The sequence below is a fragment of the Thermobia domestica genome, chromosome 14 (genome assembly GCF_964235325.1).
Source record: "Thermobia domestica chromosome 14, izTheDome1.hap1.1, whole genome shotgun sequence".
Taxonomy (NCBI): Eukaryota; Metazoa; Arthropoda; class Insecta; order Zygentoma; family Lepismatidae; genus Thermobia; species Thermobia domestica.
The window spans coordinates 37202037-37223432 of NC_137467.1; the positions used below are offsets into that span (position 1 = coordinate 37202037).

At 37.2% G+C, this 21396-nt stretch overlaps 1 protein-coding gene across 1 annotated transcript; it reads right to left on the minus strand.

Annotated features, from left to right (window-relative positions):
- Positions 1 to 18730: 18730 nt before the first annotated feature.
- LOC145669787 (protein GVQW3-like) lies at positions 18731 to 19174 on the minus strand. The gene has a single exon (XM_081738128.1). It carries the CDS (start codon positions 19172 to 19174, stop codon positions 18731 to 18733), a length of 444 nt encoding a protein of 147 aa, XP_081594254.1.
- Positions 19175 to 21396: the final 2222 nt, after the last annotated feature.

The following is a 21396-nucleotide window of genomic DNA, read 5'->3' on the forward strand; positions in this document are numbered from 1 at the left end:
TAGCCATATTGTGTCTCTTTTGTTCTTCAAGTTCTTGTTTATTCTTCTTAGCATCCAGTACAGTTTTAGTAATCGCTGCTGCACCACCTGCTAATGAGCCAACTGCTCCTAAAGCTGCTAGAATGGCTGGAATTGTAAAGATAAAACCACCCATATGCCCTTTCTTAATCTTTTTCATTTGTGCAGTAGTTAAAGTTAAATCCATTCCTTTGCCTTCTTTAATTTTCTTAGATTTATCACTAAGTTGTTTCTTTGTTAATAATGATCGATATTTAAACCTTTAGTTCGTTGTAAGGAACGCTAAACATACAGCCTTTAATAGAACACATCTTCCTATTTATTTAAGAGAAAATCTTAGTTTGTAAAAGCACAGTTGTTGTAGCTCCACCAAAATCAATTAAGGAATCATTCTCATCTGTTATCCTTATCTCAAAATTGTCAACCTTGTCTTTAGATATAGGGAAAAATATTGGATAAGTAGGCTCATAAATAATAGTATGTTTAAACTCAGTATCTGTTTTAAATGATGCTATAATTCCAGTTTCTCTGTGTGTATTCTGTATCTTTAACAAACATACCATCTGCTATATTACAGTGAACATTAATTGTTTCGAACGGATAAAACTTTGGTAACTTACTTCCAATATGTGTTTTGTTCTTTTCTATAAATTCATAAAACCTAAATCCAAGAACAGTATCTAAATTTCCCATTCTGATATCAATATCACCTGTTTCTATTTTTACTCTATTTGTTATATGATCCTCTTTTAACGTTATGTTTATGGAGCGAGATTTTAAATAATCATTAAGACTGTTTAAGCTGTATTGTCCATTTGGTATAATAACAAGTTCATCTCCATAGTAAAACGATGCATTTTGTGTAACGTTTGGAGTTAGGTATGTACTGTAAAACCCAACTAGTCCTATACTTAAATAGTTGTTACTGTTGTCTAATTCGTAATGGAGTTTCTTCTTTAAAACAGAAGTATTACTCGTTAACTTAAATAACTTAGCCATTTATTATATAATAAATGAATGAGTTTGATTTACCTAGAGATATTCCAAGAGAGAAAGTAAAGTTAATTGAAGATGTCATTCAAAAGTTAGAATACAGTTTAAAGAAGAAAAAGAGAAAACTACGAATTGTTAAATATGCGTACTACACTTTGATTACGTTATCGGTTATACTTTCTGCAACAACTGGATTTATTAATATTTTTATACCTGTAACAATTTACTCAATATTAACAACGTATCTTGCAACTTGAAGTGCTATAATAACAGGTTTGTCTTCTAAGTTGAACATAAGCAAAAGAAAAGATGAATATAAAACCATTGTCACTTGTATTAACTCATTTAAAGAACAGTTAGGGATGATAATAACATTAAATGGTGAAATGGATAACGAATATATAAAAGATACGTTGCTTAAGATCAGAGAACAACTTAAAGATATAAGATCATAAAAGAGATGATTTTCTCTATAATAAATGAGTAAGAAAACTATTAATTGGGATGTAAAAGAGATGATAAAAGAAACAACAGCTAAAAAAAGAAATGGGGAACTTATACCTGATGATATTCGATGTCTTAGAGTGGGTCCATCTGGGTGTGGTAAGAGGTTCTTGCTATTTAATTTTTTATTACAGCCAGGTTGGAAAAACAATAATTACTTCCATATATATTCTAAAAGCATGAATCAGCCAAAGTATGAGCAGTTAAAAGATCGATTTGAAAAAGCAGAACTAAAGTTCAATAACCATATAGCAACGTTCTTAAGCAGTAATGATTCTATTGTACCTATTGATGAATGTGAAAAATACTCTGTCTTTGTGTTTGATGATTACGTTTTAGAGAATCAAGATACTGTTAGAAATTACTTTACAAGAGGTAAGCATAGACATTTAGACTGTTTCTATCTTGCACAAACATATTCAAAAGTACCTAAACAGCTTATAAGAGATAACGTTAATTTCCTATGCATATTTAGACAAGATTATACTAATCTTAAACATGTGTATAATGAGTTAGTTGGAGGAGATATGTCTTATGATAAATTTAAAGAGATATGTTCAAAATGTTGGCTAGAAGATTATGGTTTTATAGTAATTGATATGACAAGGAAGGTAAACAATGGTAAGTATAGAAACAAGATAAAACACTTTATAAACGTTTGACTTTTTACGTTTATTGACGTTTTTCACGTTTATTGACGTTTTAACGTTTGACGTTTATTGACGTTTTTCACGTTTATTGACGTTTTAACGTTTGACGTTTATTGACGTTTTTTCACGTTTATTGGCGTTTATTAACGTTTATTGACGTTTGTTCGTTTTCTATATAATAAATGGATGAGAAAGAAATTAATAAGAATATCAAGTTAAAGGAGTTCTTGATAAAGGGCTTCAAATCTTGGGAGAAAGAAAGAGCAGGTATATATGATAAATTTAAGACAAAAGAACAACCTGTAATTGATGCTATTCAAAACTTGGGAAGTGAGATCAAAGAAGTAGCAGAACAAAATAAAAATCTAATAACTGAACTTGTTCCAGTTGTACATAAGACGGTTTCGATAGATCCTAGTCTACTAGAAACACCTAAAAAGATAACTTATGATAGTTCTCCAAGTAGTAGTGATACGCCTATAACGGAGGAAATAAAACAAATGAGAAAACAAATTAAAGACAAAGTGGAAGGAGTAGAACCTTTAACAACAGCACAATCATTTGGTAAGATTGCAACGAAATATTATAGTAAAAGAAATTATAGTGCATTTGGAATAAGAACTGTAGAAGAAGATGGAAAAATAATAAATAAGGTAGGAAATTCTGAACTTAAAGTGAATGGTGATGATTTGATAATTAATGGTAAAACTTATAAAGGAGCAGAAGGTCTATGGGAATTGTTAACGATGAATACTAATAAAACCATTGAAGATTATGATGATGACGATTTTGAACAGTACAAGGTAATAATAATAGAATCAGATGCTGCCTTCCAAAAATATAATCAAGATAAAAAAGTAGCATCTAGTAGAGGTTCTAAGTACATTAATATTATCAAGCCTATTTGGGATAATTATATTAAACCATCTTTACCTCCAACTCGAAAAAACAACACGACACCTAAAAGGACTGGTGAAGGAATGAAACAATATACAGAGATATCTAAAGAATATATATGGATGGATTATGTGAGAAAGTTAATTGATCGGTTAATAGTTGTAGATGAAGAAGAAAAGGCTGGCAATAATAACTTTTATAATGAAAAAGTAGGTATAGTAAGTATGATTAATAATAAGCTTTCACAATTTATTCCTAATGATCCAAAAGGTATAGGTTATTTGATTAAGATCTTAAATACATTACCGCAACGATTCTGGAATGATGAGAAGCTTGGGAAAGGACTAATGAATAAGATTTTAAACATGAAGTGAATACCAGAGTTACATATACCTGGCTTCAGATTTTGTGGGCATTTTACGAAGCTTCAAGAAAGATTAGAGAGAGGTGATGAAGGTATTAACCCATTAGATGAGGCTTGTAAAGAACACGATATATACTACAGAGACAATAAAGGTACAGAGTCAAGACATATTACAGATAAGGAACTAGAAACTAAAGCATGGAAAAGAGCATTTAGTAGTGATGCGTCAATTGGTGAACGATTAGCTGCTTTTGGAGTTGGTACTGCTATGAATGCTAAGGTTAAGTTAGGATGGGAATTATAAGTTTTTAAATGTTGGGATGGGGATTATAAGTTTTGAAATGTTATTATGTATGATTCTTTTATGGATACATTCCATAAAAGCGTTGTTTCAAGATTTTCTTTATAATAAATGGATAGTGTTGAGAGTTACGAGTTACAGAGTTTTAAGGCTAACACAAGAACATTTAATAATTTGAATGAAGCTAACAAAGATATTGAGTTTGATTTCGATGTGGGGGATGGGTTCATACATCCACACAAAGCAGATTGTCATATGACTTTTGAAGTTGTTGGTGCATCAGTTGGAGGAACATTTAGTGCAAATGATGCTATAAAACTTGTAGATAACTTCTTACCATTCTTCTTTTCTCGAATTGAGGTTAAAAAGCATGGAGTTGTTATAGATAAGATTGAACTACCTGGAATAACTTCTACAGCTATCGGAACATTAAAGATTTCCAAACCAGAAGTTGGATACCGCAGACCGCAGAGATAGGAATACAAAGTAGAAACTGGATGCAATTAGCTAAGGATAGAAGTCAGTGGAGAGCTTTTGTGAACGCGGCACTGAACCTCCGGGTTCCATAAGCCATAGAGTTAGTTAGTTAGTTAAACCAGAAGTTGAATATCTAAAACAAGCAGGATTTGAAACAGATGATAAACTTGGTCTAAGAAAGGACTTTAGGGTTTTGTACCCATTAAGATTAATTCCAGGCTTTTTAAGTGATTATAAAGAGGTTATGTGGAAAGGTGGATTGAGAATAACATTTACAAAAGCTAACAACAATAAGGATGTCTTGTACAAATGGACTTGATCAGGAGCAGGTGCAGCAGCTCCTCATGATGGAAAAATAACAATAAAAAATATGGAGATAAGAATGCCTATTGTTGAATACGAATCTAATTATGAAAACAAGTTAACGTTGAATATTCTTAAAGAACCTAAAATCATGTTTTCGTTCCATACTTATCAATGTGTTCAAAAGACTGTTGTAGGTTCTTTCTTGGAGTTTGATGTTACTACTCAATTTAATTCTAGACAATTTGATATGCCTGATTTCGTAGTTGTAATGTTCCAAACTGATAGAAGTGGCAAACAAACAGCAGATGCAAGTAAGTTTGATGATTGTAAGGTAAAGAATATCTATCTTAAGAATGGAAAAAATGAGGTATTTCCAAAAGAATCAAGAAACTTAGATATTGCTAACAGGGATTATTTTAAGATGTAAGAAGATTATACTGCATTTAAGAGAATAACATGCGCCAATACCGAAATGTACTATGACCCTAAAGAGTTTATAGATAACAGACCAATGTATGTGATTAATTGTAGTAAGAGGAAGAATGTATCGACAAATGAGAGAACAAACATAAAGATTGTAGTAGACTTTGCAGAAGCTGTGGCTGCTAATACTATATGTTATGCGATTTTAATTGGACAAAAGAACTTTACATATAATCTTAAGAATTAGAAAGTAGTAGAAGAGTTTTAGATAGTTAAATGTATGTTTGTATTATTTTATGGAATTTTTCCATAAACGAAATTGATAAAAAATTATGAAGATTGTATGTGGTTGCGGATTAACGCGGGGCATTGATTCAATGCCCCTAACTTCTGAAAATTTTTTCTTATCTTCTTCGTCTACATGATCTTGGATGGCGTTTGCGGTCTTCAAATGATTAAATATTTTTTGTAAAGATAAAAATTGAATTGATTTTCTATATAATAAATACGATGTCGAGTCATATTGAGCTTTTAAATAAACTTGGAAGTCTTGAACAAAAACAAGTTATTGGATTAAGAGAATTAGAATTAAATACAGAATATAAGATTGTGAAAATGGAAAAGATTAAAACTAAGTTTGGAAAGAGCATTTTAGTTGAATGTGAAGAGTTTAAGGTATTTCTTCCACCTAGATTTACAAAACACTTAACAGATAAAATGATTGATGAGATCGTTAAAGATGGAATAAAAATCAAATACACTGGTTTAAAAGATAATTATCCAACTGTTGAGTTCTGTATGTAAATTATGTGTTTTTATGATTACATTATCAATATCCAAACTTGTAATTTTAAGTGTATAAGTGTTTTTATAGTATCAGACTATAAAATCTAAGACCTTTGGATATACAGAACATAATGTCATTTAAATTTTTAAAGATACATATATAAATAAGGGATTTATTTGAGTTTTTGTAATTATATCCTTAGAGTTATGCAATTTATAAGACATTCATTAGATAGTCAATTTATTTCTCTATTGAATGTCGTTTGAATTTTGAAAATCGGTTAATATTTGATGAAGTTATAGCAAATTCGAAATTTCGGGAAATTTCAGAAATTTTTTACGGGTTTATTTTTGAGTTTTCGGGGAAATGTTATTTTTTTAAAAAGTCTTAGAATTTTATTGTGATTATGGTACTATTTTTTATTTTTCAAAAGTAACAATAATTAGTGAAATTATTAAAAATTGGAATCGTATCCTTAAAGGTAGGCAACCAGTTATACACGAAAAAATAGTACTTTTAAGTCTCTATCGATTGTCGTTTGAATTTTGAAAATCGGTTCATATTCGGTGAAGTTACAATGAATTTTAAGAAAATTCAAAATTTTTCGGAAATTTTTTCACGCTTTATTTTTGAGTTTTCGGGAAAATGTTATTCTTTAAAAAGTCTTAGAATTTTGTGGAGATTATGCTAGTATTTTGTATTTTTCAAATATCTGAATTTTTTTTGCAGTGTATACCAACTCAATTTTTTCTGAAATTTGTCAACTTTTTTATTTGATGAGTTAGCACATTATAACTATGGGGGCGTAAAACTACCCTCTTAAAAATATTTTCGGTATACACTATAATATTTGGTATGTGAGTTGGGAACACTGACATTTTTTCTTTTTTTGAACATTAATGTTTTAGCTATATTTGCTAGCTAGGTGGGCATTTTAAGAAGTTACTCACTTACTCAGTAGATAGTGCTGCATATCGTGTAGTTTATCACTTTGCTAATAGATGGCGTTACTTGTAGAAGTATTTGTTCATATATAAGGACCGATTTTCTCTCCTATATAGAGCGTTAACTCGTAGCTCAGTTGGTTAGCGCGCAGTTCCATAAAGCTTGTGGTTCGTAAACTGATAATGTAGGTTCGAATCCTCGCCATGGAATTGCAAATTTATATCTACGGCCGGGGTATAAATTTGTAATTTCTCAAGGAACTGTAAAGTGAACTGAGCTATACAGCTGTCTTTCATCACAGATGGCTACAGTGTCCTTACCTCTGACTCATGTGTGGGATAAGGCTGGGCGTCTCTGTTACTTGGGACAGCAAAAAGGGAAGGGAGGGGAACCTGGCGCCAGGGTTGGGAGGGGATGGATACAATAAGATTGTGAGCTGTGTGGATGAATGTTGTGACTCGTATTCAGATAGGTAGCTATAGTGAGGCTGGGTGGAAAGCCACAAGTTCGCTTACAGACCTCAAAGGAAGGAAGGAAAGAAAGAAGAAAGGCACATAGAAATTGAACAAAAAATCCTAGGATCTATCTGGGGGGAAACAACAACAACGACATCAGCGCTGACCTCTCAGATGGATCCTAGGATTTCTGCGACGGCAGTTTTGCTGAAATAAACTCTGATTTTTTAAACATATTTATTTAACCTATTTCTTATGATCTCGTGTTGTGGTGTTCCAATGTTAGTACTGGAATCGTTCAAAATGAATCAGTGACATCACTTGTTCCGGAATTGTATGTATTCCTTCTCATTGAGTTTTTAAAGCAAATTATTAACGGATTTTCATGATTCAAGTGTCAAATGAAAGCTTATTAACTGGAGATTAAGATGCAATAAATATATTTTGTGTAGAATTCCATTGTAATATTTTAGATGTAAGTTTTTATGATTGTAAATGTCACAAAAGCATATGCAATCTCACTTTGGGGTATCCCTCTGTGTTAAAGTACAATAGTCAGGGGCTTCATAATTTTTTGGTAGTTAGGGGGTGGAAGGGAAAAAGTGTCCTAGAACCTACATCCATACCCTACTTGCGCGAGGGCGAGGACAAGTTTCGACAGCGAGGGTGAGGGCGCGCGAGGGCTATGGACAATTCCATTCGCGAGGGCGAGGGTGAACGAGGGCGAGGGCCAACTGCTACTGCGAGGGCGAGGGTGAGTAAGGTCGAAGTAAAATGATCATCTATGGTCCCATATGCTCACTGTGGTCTCAATTTGATTAATATTCGACAGAAAGTTAAATCACTACTGTTAAAAAGAACATACATGTACAGTCCTTAAATGCACATTCACACACTGCACAGTGGTTAACGTGCTGGACAGCGGGCCTTCACGGAAAAAATACCCAACACATACGACATGACAATCTTTGTCCATCCTATCTTCGTGACCTCATCTTAACCTGGGCATATTTGCACCCCTTGTCCCCAGAATAAGCCGTCAATACAAGCATTTTCTACAATATACGCCAACAACAACACAACAATTCAGAAACTGCTTCTATCACCATGCACCATCCACACCACAGCTGGCCCGCGATTTGGCAGAATTTGAATCATCATCTTCTCACCAGTAAAGTGAAAAGTCTGTGGTACGGTCACGAAGGAAAGTATTCTTTAGATGAAAAAAAATATTTTCTTAATAACTCAACAAAAATAGCCTATTAGAGTACCGAATTGACAAGTTATCAAGTTATAACCAGTGGTCGAAGTGAGACGGTATACGGTGGTATGCCATACCACCTCTAGTTTTACTGTGATGAAGGCATACCACCTCTGGTTTTTCACTGATCAAGACATACCGTCACTGGAGAGTAGATACTAAATATCTTTAATAAATCCATTTTAGCACAGTAATTGATGAATAGCTTTACACTTAAAAAGATTTTATTTCTTATATAGAAATAATTTCTTAGTTGACAACACTACTTTTTGTAATTTTTTTCGTATCTCTTTTTTTTTTTAATGAGGTGTCATCAAAGAAGTTAATCTAGTTTACATTTGGTGTGCTATGTTTAATTATTTCTTTCTGATGTATGTGTGTGTGTGTCTTCTTGCCTTAATGCATGTAAATATCGTGTTTTGAGCATGGAAGAATATAGATGTTGTCTACTGTAAAGGTGGATCTTCAGGAGATTGCAATACCCCTCAGTCGAGTAGGAGTCCGGGAGTTTTCCCGCAGGAAATTGTTCATATAAAAACTAGGTTTTTAAGCATTTACGTTTATAATTTTCTGTAATACAACATAAGGATACATTAAATAAAAAAAAAACAATGCAGAAAGTAGTTGGCAGGGGATCAATTTCTCTTAATGCCTCCCCCCGGAACTACAGAGAAGCTCTTAAATGGTTTTCAGTCATTATGTAAATATAACTGTAATCTTTTAGGCAACATACCCTCATTGTATTTGAACATTTAGAGAGCTGATATGTCGAGTCAAGATCGTAGTAAAACATTCCGCCTCTGCCTTTTTCCACTTCGAACACTAGTTATAACTATTTTAAGGATAGCAATAAAAAGATCCAAATTAATTCATTTGTTTCCGAGTTATTGACAAAAGAAAATTAGTCAACTGTCAAATTCCTTCTTTCCCATGTGTACCAAGCAATTCATAATCTGATTCCCACCAATGAACGCTTATATGCTATTCATCGAATTACTACTGACTTATGTCTTATTTGTGGACACATATATACTTTACACCATCGCCTTTCGGAATGTTTAGATGCTGGACCAATTTGGAACCAAGTTATTGCATAGCTGGCACTCATCTGCCGTAAACCTAAACACTATTTTAAAGCGAACATTTTTCTTTTCCCTGAATATCAACGATTCCCGCCAACTTGGAACACAACCGTCACATGGCTCCTTGGTATAACCCTACTATTTGCTTCACAGTAGACCTCACTGCATAGCAATTGAATACTTTGATTATTTGCAACGTTCCCGGTGGGAACTAATGCGTCGGGTGGAGGAAAATAAATATTTCTCGAATTTTTTACATGGCATATTTAATTAGTAGAGAATTTTTTCCTTACTTGATTACACAATGCCTTTCGTATTGTTTTCTCTTGCCTAGTAGTGTAAGCTTACAACTACAATGTCTTGAGACATTATATTTCTGTATAAATCTCATGTATAGTTTTTTTTTTAAAAAAACGTGGTAGACCATTCAACTTCGGTTCGATCCCAACTCGCGTCGTGTTGAATTTGTGCTGGACAAACACCATGCTCGTGAGTTTTCTCAGGGTTGTCCCGTTTCCTCCCACTTTCTTCATTTCACCTTTTTATTCATTTCTCATCATCACCGCCTCCTTTAGCCTAACCGGCAAAATTGTGGGACGTAAATCTTACAGATTTCATTTCATTTCATTTTTGCATTTTACCATTTTATTAACTTCTCCTCTTCATCGTCTCCTTTAGCCTAACTGGCATAAGCGTCAAACGTAAAACTCACAGATTTCATTTTTTTTTTCATTCATGTACCGAGAAAAATGCAGGGAAAATGATGTAGACCTAAAAGGGAATGAGCAAGTATTTACAATCAATTTTTCGAACTTAGTATCTGGAAAAAGTGTAGGTTTTTGTGAACAGAAATGTACCATTTTATATGAAAACCTTACGGTAATCTTAAATATTCCTATAGACGGTTCCAGCGCCCAGTAGCGTAGAGTGCTATGAGACATTGAAGCACTGTCTACCCTTTCAAATTGAAAGAACACAGCTTTAGAATTTTTTATATTAATAAGAACTAATATACATTTCATGTTGAAGAAAATATAGGAATAATAGGGTCAGTGATAGCTTGGTTAATAGCAATAGTGGTAGAGTCAAATTTATAAATAAGTTTATTTTTCAAAACTGGGGAAGAAAAGTTCTATCACCGAAAAACAGGCTGCACAGAGACAACAAGAAATGTCTCAACGCGGCTGAAACAAATCTACTTGAAGGCGACGCGCGCAAGTGGCTGTGGGCTTAGAACTCGCTGAAACAACCTGGCAAAGAGACATCGGGGAAAATGTCTCAGAAGCAGTGATACCATACTTAGAACAATGATACCATTTTAAATCCAGTATACTTTTCATTCTTCCTTTTAGATATGCAATCATATTTCAAGGAAAATTATTAAGAAATAGATGGAAACAAAAACCTAAAATTAATAACTACTTTAAGAAAGTTTTATGGATACAATAATACATATAAATCTTTCACGATCTAAATTCAGCTTCTGTTTAGTCGCAATGCTAGAGTGTATCAACACTGGGAAAGGCAAAAACAAGGACAGGAGGTTTTATAGTCTGCTATTTTGTTGTTGCTTTTAAAATCGTTAGGTAAATTTGTATTTTGAGTGTGTCTGAGTTAGTTATTTATTACGTGCAAATCAAATGATTGGAAATAGATTTACTGCACCAGTTGTTATTAAATGGCATGTCTAAGCTATCCTATAAAAAATTGTATTAACTTTAAAAATAGCCGATTTATGAGCTTACTTTTTAAATCAGAAATTACGCAAAGCTAAAACGAACGTTATATATAAAAGTAAATTATTAATTCAATATATTTAATGTATATACCAAGATTTGTCAGAATAAATTTATATCGATATACTGTTTAATTTAATCGTTTGAGAATGTGTTTATCAAAATTAGTTTTCCGTATGTATGTTATATACAGTAACGTAACCTCGCGAAAATACGTTTCTAACGAAATTTTGTTAATCAGGAGTTTCACATAAATATAAAAATTATTACATTGAAAATGTTCCTTTCGGAAATGAGAATAAATACACTATAATTTTATTCACTGAGAGGCTTTCATCGGGAAATAAAAATCTCAAACTCAGAATTTTATTAGGTTCTGGATATCGATGTGATATTTTGCAGCACGTGTCTTCTCTTTCTAATAATAAATCAAAAATGAAATGAAATCTTTGAGTTTTACGTCTTATGATTATGTCGACTAGGCTAAGGAGACGGCGATGATGAGAAATGAATGAAATGATGGAATGAAGAAAGTGGGAGGAAACGGCAGAATTCCGAGAAAACCCACACAGACGGTGCTTGTCCACCACAAAGTTCACTGGATGCGAACTGGGATCGAACTGAAGATCCCACGCAGCAGAGGTGAACGCTCTACCACTGAGACACCGTAGCCTCGAATAATAGACTATATAATTTATAATTTTCATATATTTGGATATATGTGGAATATAAATATGTGGATTTCAGGTTACTAGAGACGTCAAACTATCTCAATATTGATAAGAGATTTTAATTTGCAAATAGTTCCACTATAAATAAATAAAATGGTCGTGTTAAATCCAAAAGTCTAAAGCTCTTACTATTATGGGATAATGTAAATGTACATTCTTGTAATAAATATTTAAAGAGAAGCCCCGTTAGCTCAGTGGCAGAGCAGTCACCTCTGACGCGTAGGGTTCCTGGTTAGATTCGAAATCCCACCAAGTTGATATTATAAGGGACAAACACTGTGTGTGCAGGTTTTCTTGAGGTTCTCTCCCGTTATCTCCCACTTTCGTCACTCCACCACTATCATCTAACTCATCATTGCCTTAGTCTCGGTGCATAATCGGTGGGTATTGAACTCTCTGTCTCTCTCTGTCTCTCTCTCTCTCTCTCTCTCTATATATATATATATATATATATATATATATATATATATATATATATATATATATATATACTGTCTACCCATTGTGTGACTTAACGCTACGGTACTGCCAGCGCCCCAATACCCACCTGGGGAATCCCTGATAATTTTAGGAGAATAAAAAGAACAATGTCTTTGGTTTGTAAAATTGACAATAGAGGACTCCCACTGTTGCACTTAAAAGTTTCACCTTATCTTCTGTATGCATGTAGTTAATGTAAAAAGAAGAAAATATACAAAAATATTATATAAAGTACCTTACTAGGGAGCGTGGTCAGGTTCATCAAAATTTGTATAGTTTAAGAGATGTCCAGAGATGGCAGTACAGTCATAGTTAATTATTTTGGTAAACTCTGATTAAAGGTGTACATATCTTGTACAATAATTACAAGCAGTGTAATACCTATAAATGGTGAAATAAAGTAATTTCCTCAAACTAGACAGACTTCAAAACATTTGCATTTACTGAACGTTAAATTACAAGTAACCACTGGGAAATTATTGTATTTCTTGGATTGGAGTTAGAGCCAGGTAAAATGTAGAACACATACCCACTCAGAATTCCGAATCGTTCATCGATTTACAGGTCTGAGTTCGATTTCTAACGCTCTACGAGCATTTACTACTATTTTTGATCTTTTATGGAGGATTGTTCTGATATAGACAATCGACATCCCCTTGCAGTCCGTATTTCTGACTCAAGTGGGAGCCCGTGGCCATCATCATCATTTTCGTCTGCTCATCTCTTTTGTGGAGGGCCAGTGCTCGCACTGACCGACATCTCCGCGAGGACGTATTGCTGCCTCAAGTGAGAGCCACAGTGGGCTTCCTCGATCATCCTCTTCGCCGAAGTCTTTTGCGCCCATTGGGATGGCGTCAGGTGGCCATCCGGGACTACCACCGCAACCTCCTGGGCCGTCTCTGAACCCCACGTCAGTGGGCCAGGGGACTGACCGAAGGCATCCATCTGCTTCCCAAGGCAAAAATTCTGGTAGATCCCGATCACGCACACCGGACAAACATCACACTTCTTCAACTCAGCCACCATCTAAGCGTCATCATACTGTTAGTGATCCGAGCAGTCTGTTTCATCCATGAATCTCGACGACGCTAATGAATTTCCGACAATACTGGATTCTTCCAAACCTCGTCTTCATTCATTCCTGCTTACCAACTTTGATCCCAAATTTGAGAATACCAAGCTGGCTTTCCAACAACTCATAAAATATCTACCACGCGCCTCCGTCGCTCAAATTGTTCATACACGCAATGGGATAATCTTCAAGTCATACGATTCATCATTCTTAACCACTGTACGAAACAAATGCAGTTTCGAAATTTTTGGCAAACATGCTGAAATGAAGCGACTTGAATCAAAAGCGTTTAAACAGGCACCACCTCCACGAAGACCCCCGGCTCTTTCAGTTGTCATTAGTGGGGTGGATCCTTCCCTGACAGACGATGAGATTCAGGAAGAACTCACTCAAGAGGGGCACTCTATACTTAAGTGCATACGTATTAAAAACGACCATGGAGCCACATACATGGTACGAGTCCTTACTAATTCCGAAACCACCATCGATGACTTGCTCACTTATGGCGCTTTCATTTATAAAAGAAAGCATCGCGTCGAGCCATCAAAATCACCTCCACCTTTACCATTGCGATGCGAGTGCTGTCAAGCGTACAATTCCCACCCGACTTCAAAATGTACGCAACCTAGCAAATGTGGATACTGTAGCGGTGCACACGATACTAAGGCATGCACCAACTTAGCTAAACCACCTAAATGTTCCACATGTCCAGAGCAGCATCCGACGTATAGTTATCGATGCAAAGCGAAACCTACAGCTGAGCCTCTCAGCCCGGAACTCACAGTTCCTTTGCGACCTGTTTTACCGCCAACTCAGCAAGCGCTACCACCACCAGCTATCGACGAACCTATTACTCTCCAACAATTACTATCTTTTTTCACTATCGCAATGCAAAACATTCATCCTTTTCTTCGACAACACATTCTCGGGGTGGTCAATCACTCTGCTCGCCTGATCTTTAAATGTTCCTTTCAAGCTACCTACTCTGGTCCACACGTGTATTTCCATGTCACTCCATTCGAAGAACATGCCTCCGCAGAAACTTCCAACCCTTCTACTGCACCGTAATCATGGGTATTTCGCTCTTATTTGTTAATATTCGATCCCTCGCTACTCATTATACTCTTTTCGAACAGCTTCTCTTAGAAGAATCTATTCAAGCCTTCCTCATTAACGAAACTCACCTCACACCAGCTATGTCTTTTAAAATACCTAGATATACATTACTACGTTGTGATTCTACGGTAGCTGCACGCCGAGCAAATGGGGGAGTGGCTGTTGGCTTTCATCCTTCCATTAGTCATCGCCAATACCACCCTGCCTTATATAACATACCGGAGCACCTCATTATCACCCTCTATTTTCACTCCCTTTATGTCACTATAGCCACCATATATGTGCGCCCTGGACACCCAATCCCCCTCTCCTTTTTTCAGTATATCTCTAATAACTTTAAATATTATATCATTATGGCAGATATTAATATTCATAGCCGTTCAGATAACCAGAAACAACGTTTCCTTAACTTCATCACCAGTCATACCACAGGCCATATCTTTGACATACCAAAACCTACCCGACCTATCACTGAAACCACACCAGACGTAGTGATTTCATCTGTCAACCTTTCCCAACGATGTACTCTCGAGGTACTAGATTCTATTGGTAGCGATCATGTACCCATCAAACTTCACATTGATCAACCACAGCCTCATAGTCCTCGAACCTTACCAGAATCTCGGCGTGTCCCACGTTTTGACCAAGCAAAATGGGAACATTATCGCTCAACAATCACTGCCGATTTAGCCAATCTTGAGCCGCCTACCACAGAAGATGCTCTGTATAATTGCATTTCTGATATTACCTACTCTATCCGTCATGCGTCCGAACTTCATATACCAACCACTGAAATCTCCCGGTTCCAACCACGCCTACCACCAAGTTATCTACCTCTTATACACCGCTCCCGCGCATTTTTCCGAGAGTTTCAGCGCACTGGGAACTTGGAAGCACTGCAGCATCATCGCAAACTCCAGCGCACAGTCCGAAACTATGTTAAGGCATATAAACTCCGGACCTGGGTCAAGACTTGCAACACCTTGGCAGAAACTTCGCACCCAACTAAGTACTGGAAACGCTTTAATCTGCTGACGGGCAAGCTTACCAGGACGCCTTATCCATTGCTTATTAACGACTGTCCGCTACAAACAGATGAAGATAAAGCCAACGCTTTTGCCGACCACCTGCAAACTACATTCACTCCTTTTTCACCAGACTTTCCCCCGGAGGCATCCCACGGACATCTTGAACCTATCAGCACCTTACTTACAACCGAGTGAAACTCATAGTCTTCCCGACAATAATCCTCTCACCGCTCCTATCTCTACTGACGATATTTCGTCTGTCGTGAATCGCAAGCGTAATACAGCTCCTGGTTTGGATCGGATAACTTATCGCCACATCAAAGAAGCACCATACTGTCTTCTTCTTCTTCTTTCTTATGTCTATACATTTATACTTCGTACCGGCTACTTCCCCTCAGACTGGAAAACATCCTCTACTTTAATGTTTCTGAAACCTAACAAACCTCCAGATTCTGTTGCATCTTACCGTCCAATACAGCTAACCTCCGTATTTAGCAAGATTCTCGAGCGCATCATCGTCGCCAGACTTCATCTCCATCTCTCTACCCATAATTTGCTTCCTGTGCATCAGGCTGGATTTAGACCTAATTTTAGCATCAACGATCAACTGCTCAGACTCTTAAATCTCATTACCAATCATTATAATACTGCTCGACCGTCTTGTCTCATCCTTTTCGATCTCGAAAAAGCTTTTGATAAAGTTTGGCATTTAGCTCTTCTGTTCAAACTACACCGCTTCCGACTTCCGCTTTCTTATCTCCGATTCATATTTCACTTTCTTTCTAACCGCCTCTCTTATGTAACCATCAATAGCTCCTTCTCTCATCCGATTTTTATTCACTCTGGTGTACCCCAAGGTTCTGCTCTCTCACCCCTACTATATCTTCTGTTTGTAGCTGACATGCCGGAACTTCCTCTCAATGTGCACAATTTCCAATATGCTGATGACACTGCTTTTCTCTGTACAGCCCGAAACATTCAACAGATTAACTCCTCTCTCAGCATAGCAATTGACTCCTTCTTTCGATGGTGCAATAAGTGGCGACTTCACATAAACTCCACTAAGACGCAGGCAATTGTCTTTATTCCACCTCGCAAGCGCTCTCGAGTACAGAAAAATCCGAATCTCCTTAACATCAGTGTCGACGGTACACGAATTCAACCCACTAAACAGGTCACTTACCTCGGTCTCACTATCGACCATCATCTAACTTGGCGCCCACATCTTAAAGAAATCACTCGCAAGGCCTATAATCGTTTAAACCTTCTTAAACGTCTTATAGGTACTACATGGGGATTACAGCCTTCTACAGTACTCAATACCTACAAGGTATTTTTGCGCCCCGTCTTAACATATGGACATCCCGCCTGGGTTAGTGCATTACCTTACTTCTACAACAAATTAAAAGTGCTCGAACGACATACTTTTCGTCTAGCATACCGAATCAAGCTTCCGAGTCCAACGCAGGAGTTGTATGACCGCATAACGTTTCCTACCCTACTTCATCACATCGAAAAATTAAGGCTCAGGTTCATAACTACCCGCTTTCAGCAACGGCACCCTCTACTTGTGGACACGATGGATATCGATCGCAACTACGATCTGGGTTATAATTTCATCACCTGTCCTTTATTTCTCCTCTTCTCCCTTTATCTCAAAACTCTTCCACCTGATCACCCCGACCATGTTATCGCATCTGCCTATTCTTCCGATCATCTTCCCCATCATGTTTCACCCACATTTACTGCACTGTAAATCCATTATACTAACAGGGCTTCACATGTCTTCATCACTGTCCAGAGTAACCCCTGGACAAGAAGATAACCAGCATTCGTCTTTTTAACAAATTGTTTGTGTTTGTCCTGTGAAGTGCACCTCACCATCATCTTTTCCTGCCCTTATGATTATGATCACAAGATCATAATGTCTGATGGATACTATAATAAAATGAAATAAAGTTGAAATATAATAAAGTGTTATTTAAATACATGATATTCCAGTTCTCCTACATCCCATAGACCAGCTCCAATCTCCTTACTACCCCAATACTTTCAGCACTCACCCCGGATAGAGGGCGTAACCCTCGCAAGGGAGCTAGCCTTCGGCTAGCAATTAAAAAAAAGAAGAGAATAAAAAATGTAGAAATATCACTTTTTTCTCGTAGTAGTATTTTGTTTTTTTGGAGAAAGCAAGCTACAGGTGTTTTATGCCCTTGCTTTCTTGATTTTAAATATTCATTTTTAGGTATTGTGTGACATCATGAATCAGTGTTGCCACAGTGGAGACTCGCGATTATGCCAAAAACGGGCTTGAATTTTACGAGATTTTCAGATTATTTTTATGAACTAATTTTGAAGACCAGCTCCTATTTATATTCATTATTTTAATGAAGTGTTTTAATTGTAATCATGTACACAACTAAATGATGCTGCCAGGAATGATAATGAAATAAATTAGCAAACAGCGTATATATATATATATATATATATATATATATATATATATATAAGGCTGAATCAAAAAGTAAGGTGAATTGTTGATTTACAGAAAAGCGTACAGAGATACGTCGATGAAGCTTTACTATGTTTGAAGTATGGTATCACACTATTATTCGAAGAAGGAACCGTAGTTGTCTAAACATTTATTCCAACGTGGCACCAAATCATCTATGCCCTGTTCAAAGAAATGTTGTTCCAGATTTCCTAACCAGGTACGTGTAGCCTGTTGTGCCTCTGTCAGTGTCTGGAAACGCTGCCCACGGAGATGTTGTTTCAGGGGGCCGAACAAATGGTAATCCGACGGGACTAAATCAGGGCTATACGGAGGGTGATCGAGAATTTCCCACTTGAACCCGCGGAGGTGTGTACGGGTCCGTTCGGCTGTATATGGACGTGCGTTATCATGCAGTAACAACACGCCCTCTCGGAGTGCCCCCGCCGTTTCTGCCGTATGGCTGCTTTCAGCCTGTCCAGGGTTTGGCAGTAGGTGTCTGCATTAATGGTCGTACTCTTTCCAGAAATTCAACATGAATAACACCGAGACGGTCCCAAAAGACAGTAGCCATTGTTTTCTGGGCAGATGCTATTGTCTTGCATTTCTTGGCCTATGGTGACAATGGATGTTTCCATGTCATGCTCTGACGTTTGGATTCAGGTGTCCATAGAGGTATCGGAGTTTTATCGCCCGTTATGATGCGATGAAGAAATGAATTTCCTTCGTCGGCATAACGTGTGAGGTGGCTCAGGGAAATGCCCATTCGCTGGTTTTTATGTTCGTTACTCAAAAGCTTGGGTACCCAGCGCACACACACTTTTGTGAAGCCCAGTTGGTCATGGACTATACCGCTTACGGAACCATAAGAGATATTTAATTCATTGGCAATGTCCTCCAACCGCACTCTTCTGTCTTCACGAATCATGGCATCGACGATAGCCACATTCGTGTCGGTGATGGACGTTGATGGTCTGCCACTTCTGCCATCATCTGTGACAGTACTCCTACCACCTGCAAATGCGTTACACCACACGTACACTTGTTTCAGCGACATAACACTATCTCCGTAGACCTGCACCAAATCTCGATGAATATCACATGGTTTTGTTTCCTTGGCCCAGAAAAAACGAATGACTCCGCGCACTTCTCCTTGGTGTAATGTTCCAGTCGTTGCGCCATCTTTGAGTTGCTCTCAGCACCAGACGGGTGGACATAGAATGTTGTACAAACCGTCACACTTCTATTACCATATTACCTGTAACATGGAAAAGAATTAATTAGCTACACACAATACTATGGGTTTGACAGGCAATTTCACCTTACTTTTTGATTTATCCTATATATATATATATATATATATATATATATATATATATATATATATATATATAGAGAGAGAGAGAGAGAGAGAGAGAGAGAGAGAGAGGGTTTCCATAAAGTCTGGACGGATTTAATTCACTTATAATTTACATAAAAATGCTCATATTGAAATCAAATAAAGTGCAAACGGTAGCGGAAGGACTAAATTTTTACCTGTAATCTGCACCAGCTCAGTTCGTTCACCGCCACCCTCCAACTGGGCGCCATTTACGTCCACACATTCGCGTAGGCGGCGCTGGAATCCACTCACAGCGTTCCGCCGTGTTTGATTCGAAATGCCAGCCACAGACTCCCTGATTTTGTCCTTTAAGTTCTCCAAACCACTTGGTTTCTTTGCATAAACTTCCGTTTTTACATGACCCCAAAGCCAGAAGTCGCAGGGGGTAAGGTCGGGTGATCTTGGCGGCCAAGCGGTCGGGCCACCGCGGCCAATCCATCAGTTAGGGAATTTCTCGTCAAGGAACTGTCTCACCTTGATTGCATAGTGAGGGGGTGCCCGTCCTGTTGGAACACGATGTCGGTCTGGATTCCACGTGCCTCCAGTTCCGGAATGAGGTATTTCTGCAACATATCCAGGTACGAATCTCCATTCACGGTTTCCTCTTCAAAAAAGAACGGTCCAATCACATGATCATAGGACACAGCGCACCAAACGTTCACTTTAGGGCTATCTCTCTCATGTGTCTCAAATTCCTTTGGGTTTTCCGTGCCCCAAACGCGACAGTTGTGTCGGTTAACCTTCCCGGAGACATGGAAGGTTGCCTTATCTGAGAACATGATGGCTGAAAGGAGAACGTCGCCATGGCGTCACAGAAGTTGAACCGGATGTCCGAATCTTCATCATGCAGATCCTGGACTATCTTGATTTTGTAACCTTTGACCTTGATCGTCTTCTTGGCTATCTTAAACACGGTTGTCTGTGGAATTCCGAGTTCCATGGACCGTCTAGGAATCGACTTCTGTGGGCTGTTGATGATGCTTTCCCTTACCCTGCTCACTGTTGCAGGCGATGTTGGCGGCCTCCCACTTCGAGGACGGTCCAGGACGCTTCCTGTCTCCAAGAACTTAGCATGCCACTTTCGGATTGCACTCTCAGTCGGTGCCGGCTTTTTGAACTCTTTGGTGAACCTTCGACACACCAGAATTGGTGATTTTAGCTCTGCGTACCACAGAACACATTGCGCTTTCTCTTTCACCGACGCCATCTTTGATACGGTAAAAAAATAGTCTTCTCAGAGGAGTTTTTAATTTATTTATTTCTTTAAAAGACACATACAGCAACACAGCTTACAACTTACTTTTAACAGTCAACATTGAAACAACAATGAAAACAACAATGGATGGAATTTGGTAAGAAACTGACCCTTGCCCTCCCTCTCCCTCTCTCAACGTGTTCAGAGTTGCCGCTTATCTAACAGTGTTGCCAAGTAAAAATTTAATCCTTCCGCTACCGTTTGCACTTTATTTGATTTCATTATGAGCATTTTTATGAAAATTATAAGCAAATTAAATCCGTCCAGACTTTATGAAAACCCTGTATATATATATATATATATCGGGTGTTCCAAAAATGGCGCCCACGGACCACAGAGCACTATTCTACAGGCCACAATAAAGAGAAAATGCTATATGATGGTTTCCCATCCAAGGTCTCCTTCAGCCGCTATTGGGAATCAAAATTCACAATGTGGCAACGTCGCAGGTTATCTTGGAGCCATTAGCAATTCTCTACGAATGCAATAAGCAGCTGAATCGATTTCTACACTAATAAGTGATGCTCTTGTCAATCAATATCGACTTTAACTGCTATCTGGAAAGAATCGATATAACTATTTGGTAGGTTGGTACAGCTAATCTTTGGTTTTTTTTTTGCGACGTTGTCACATAGTGCAATTT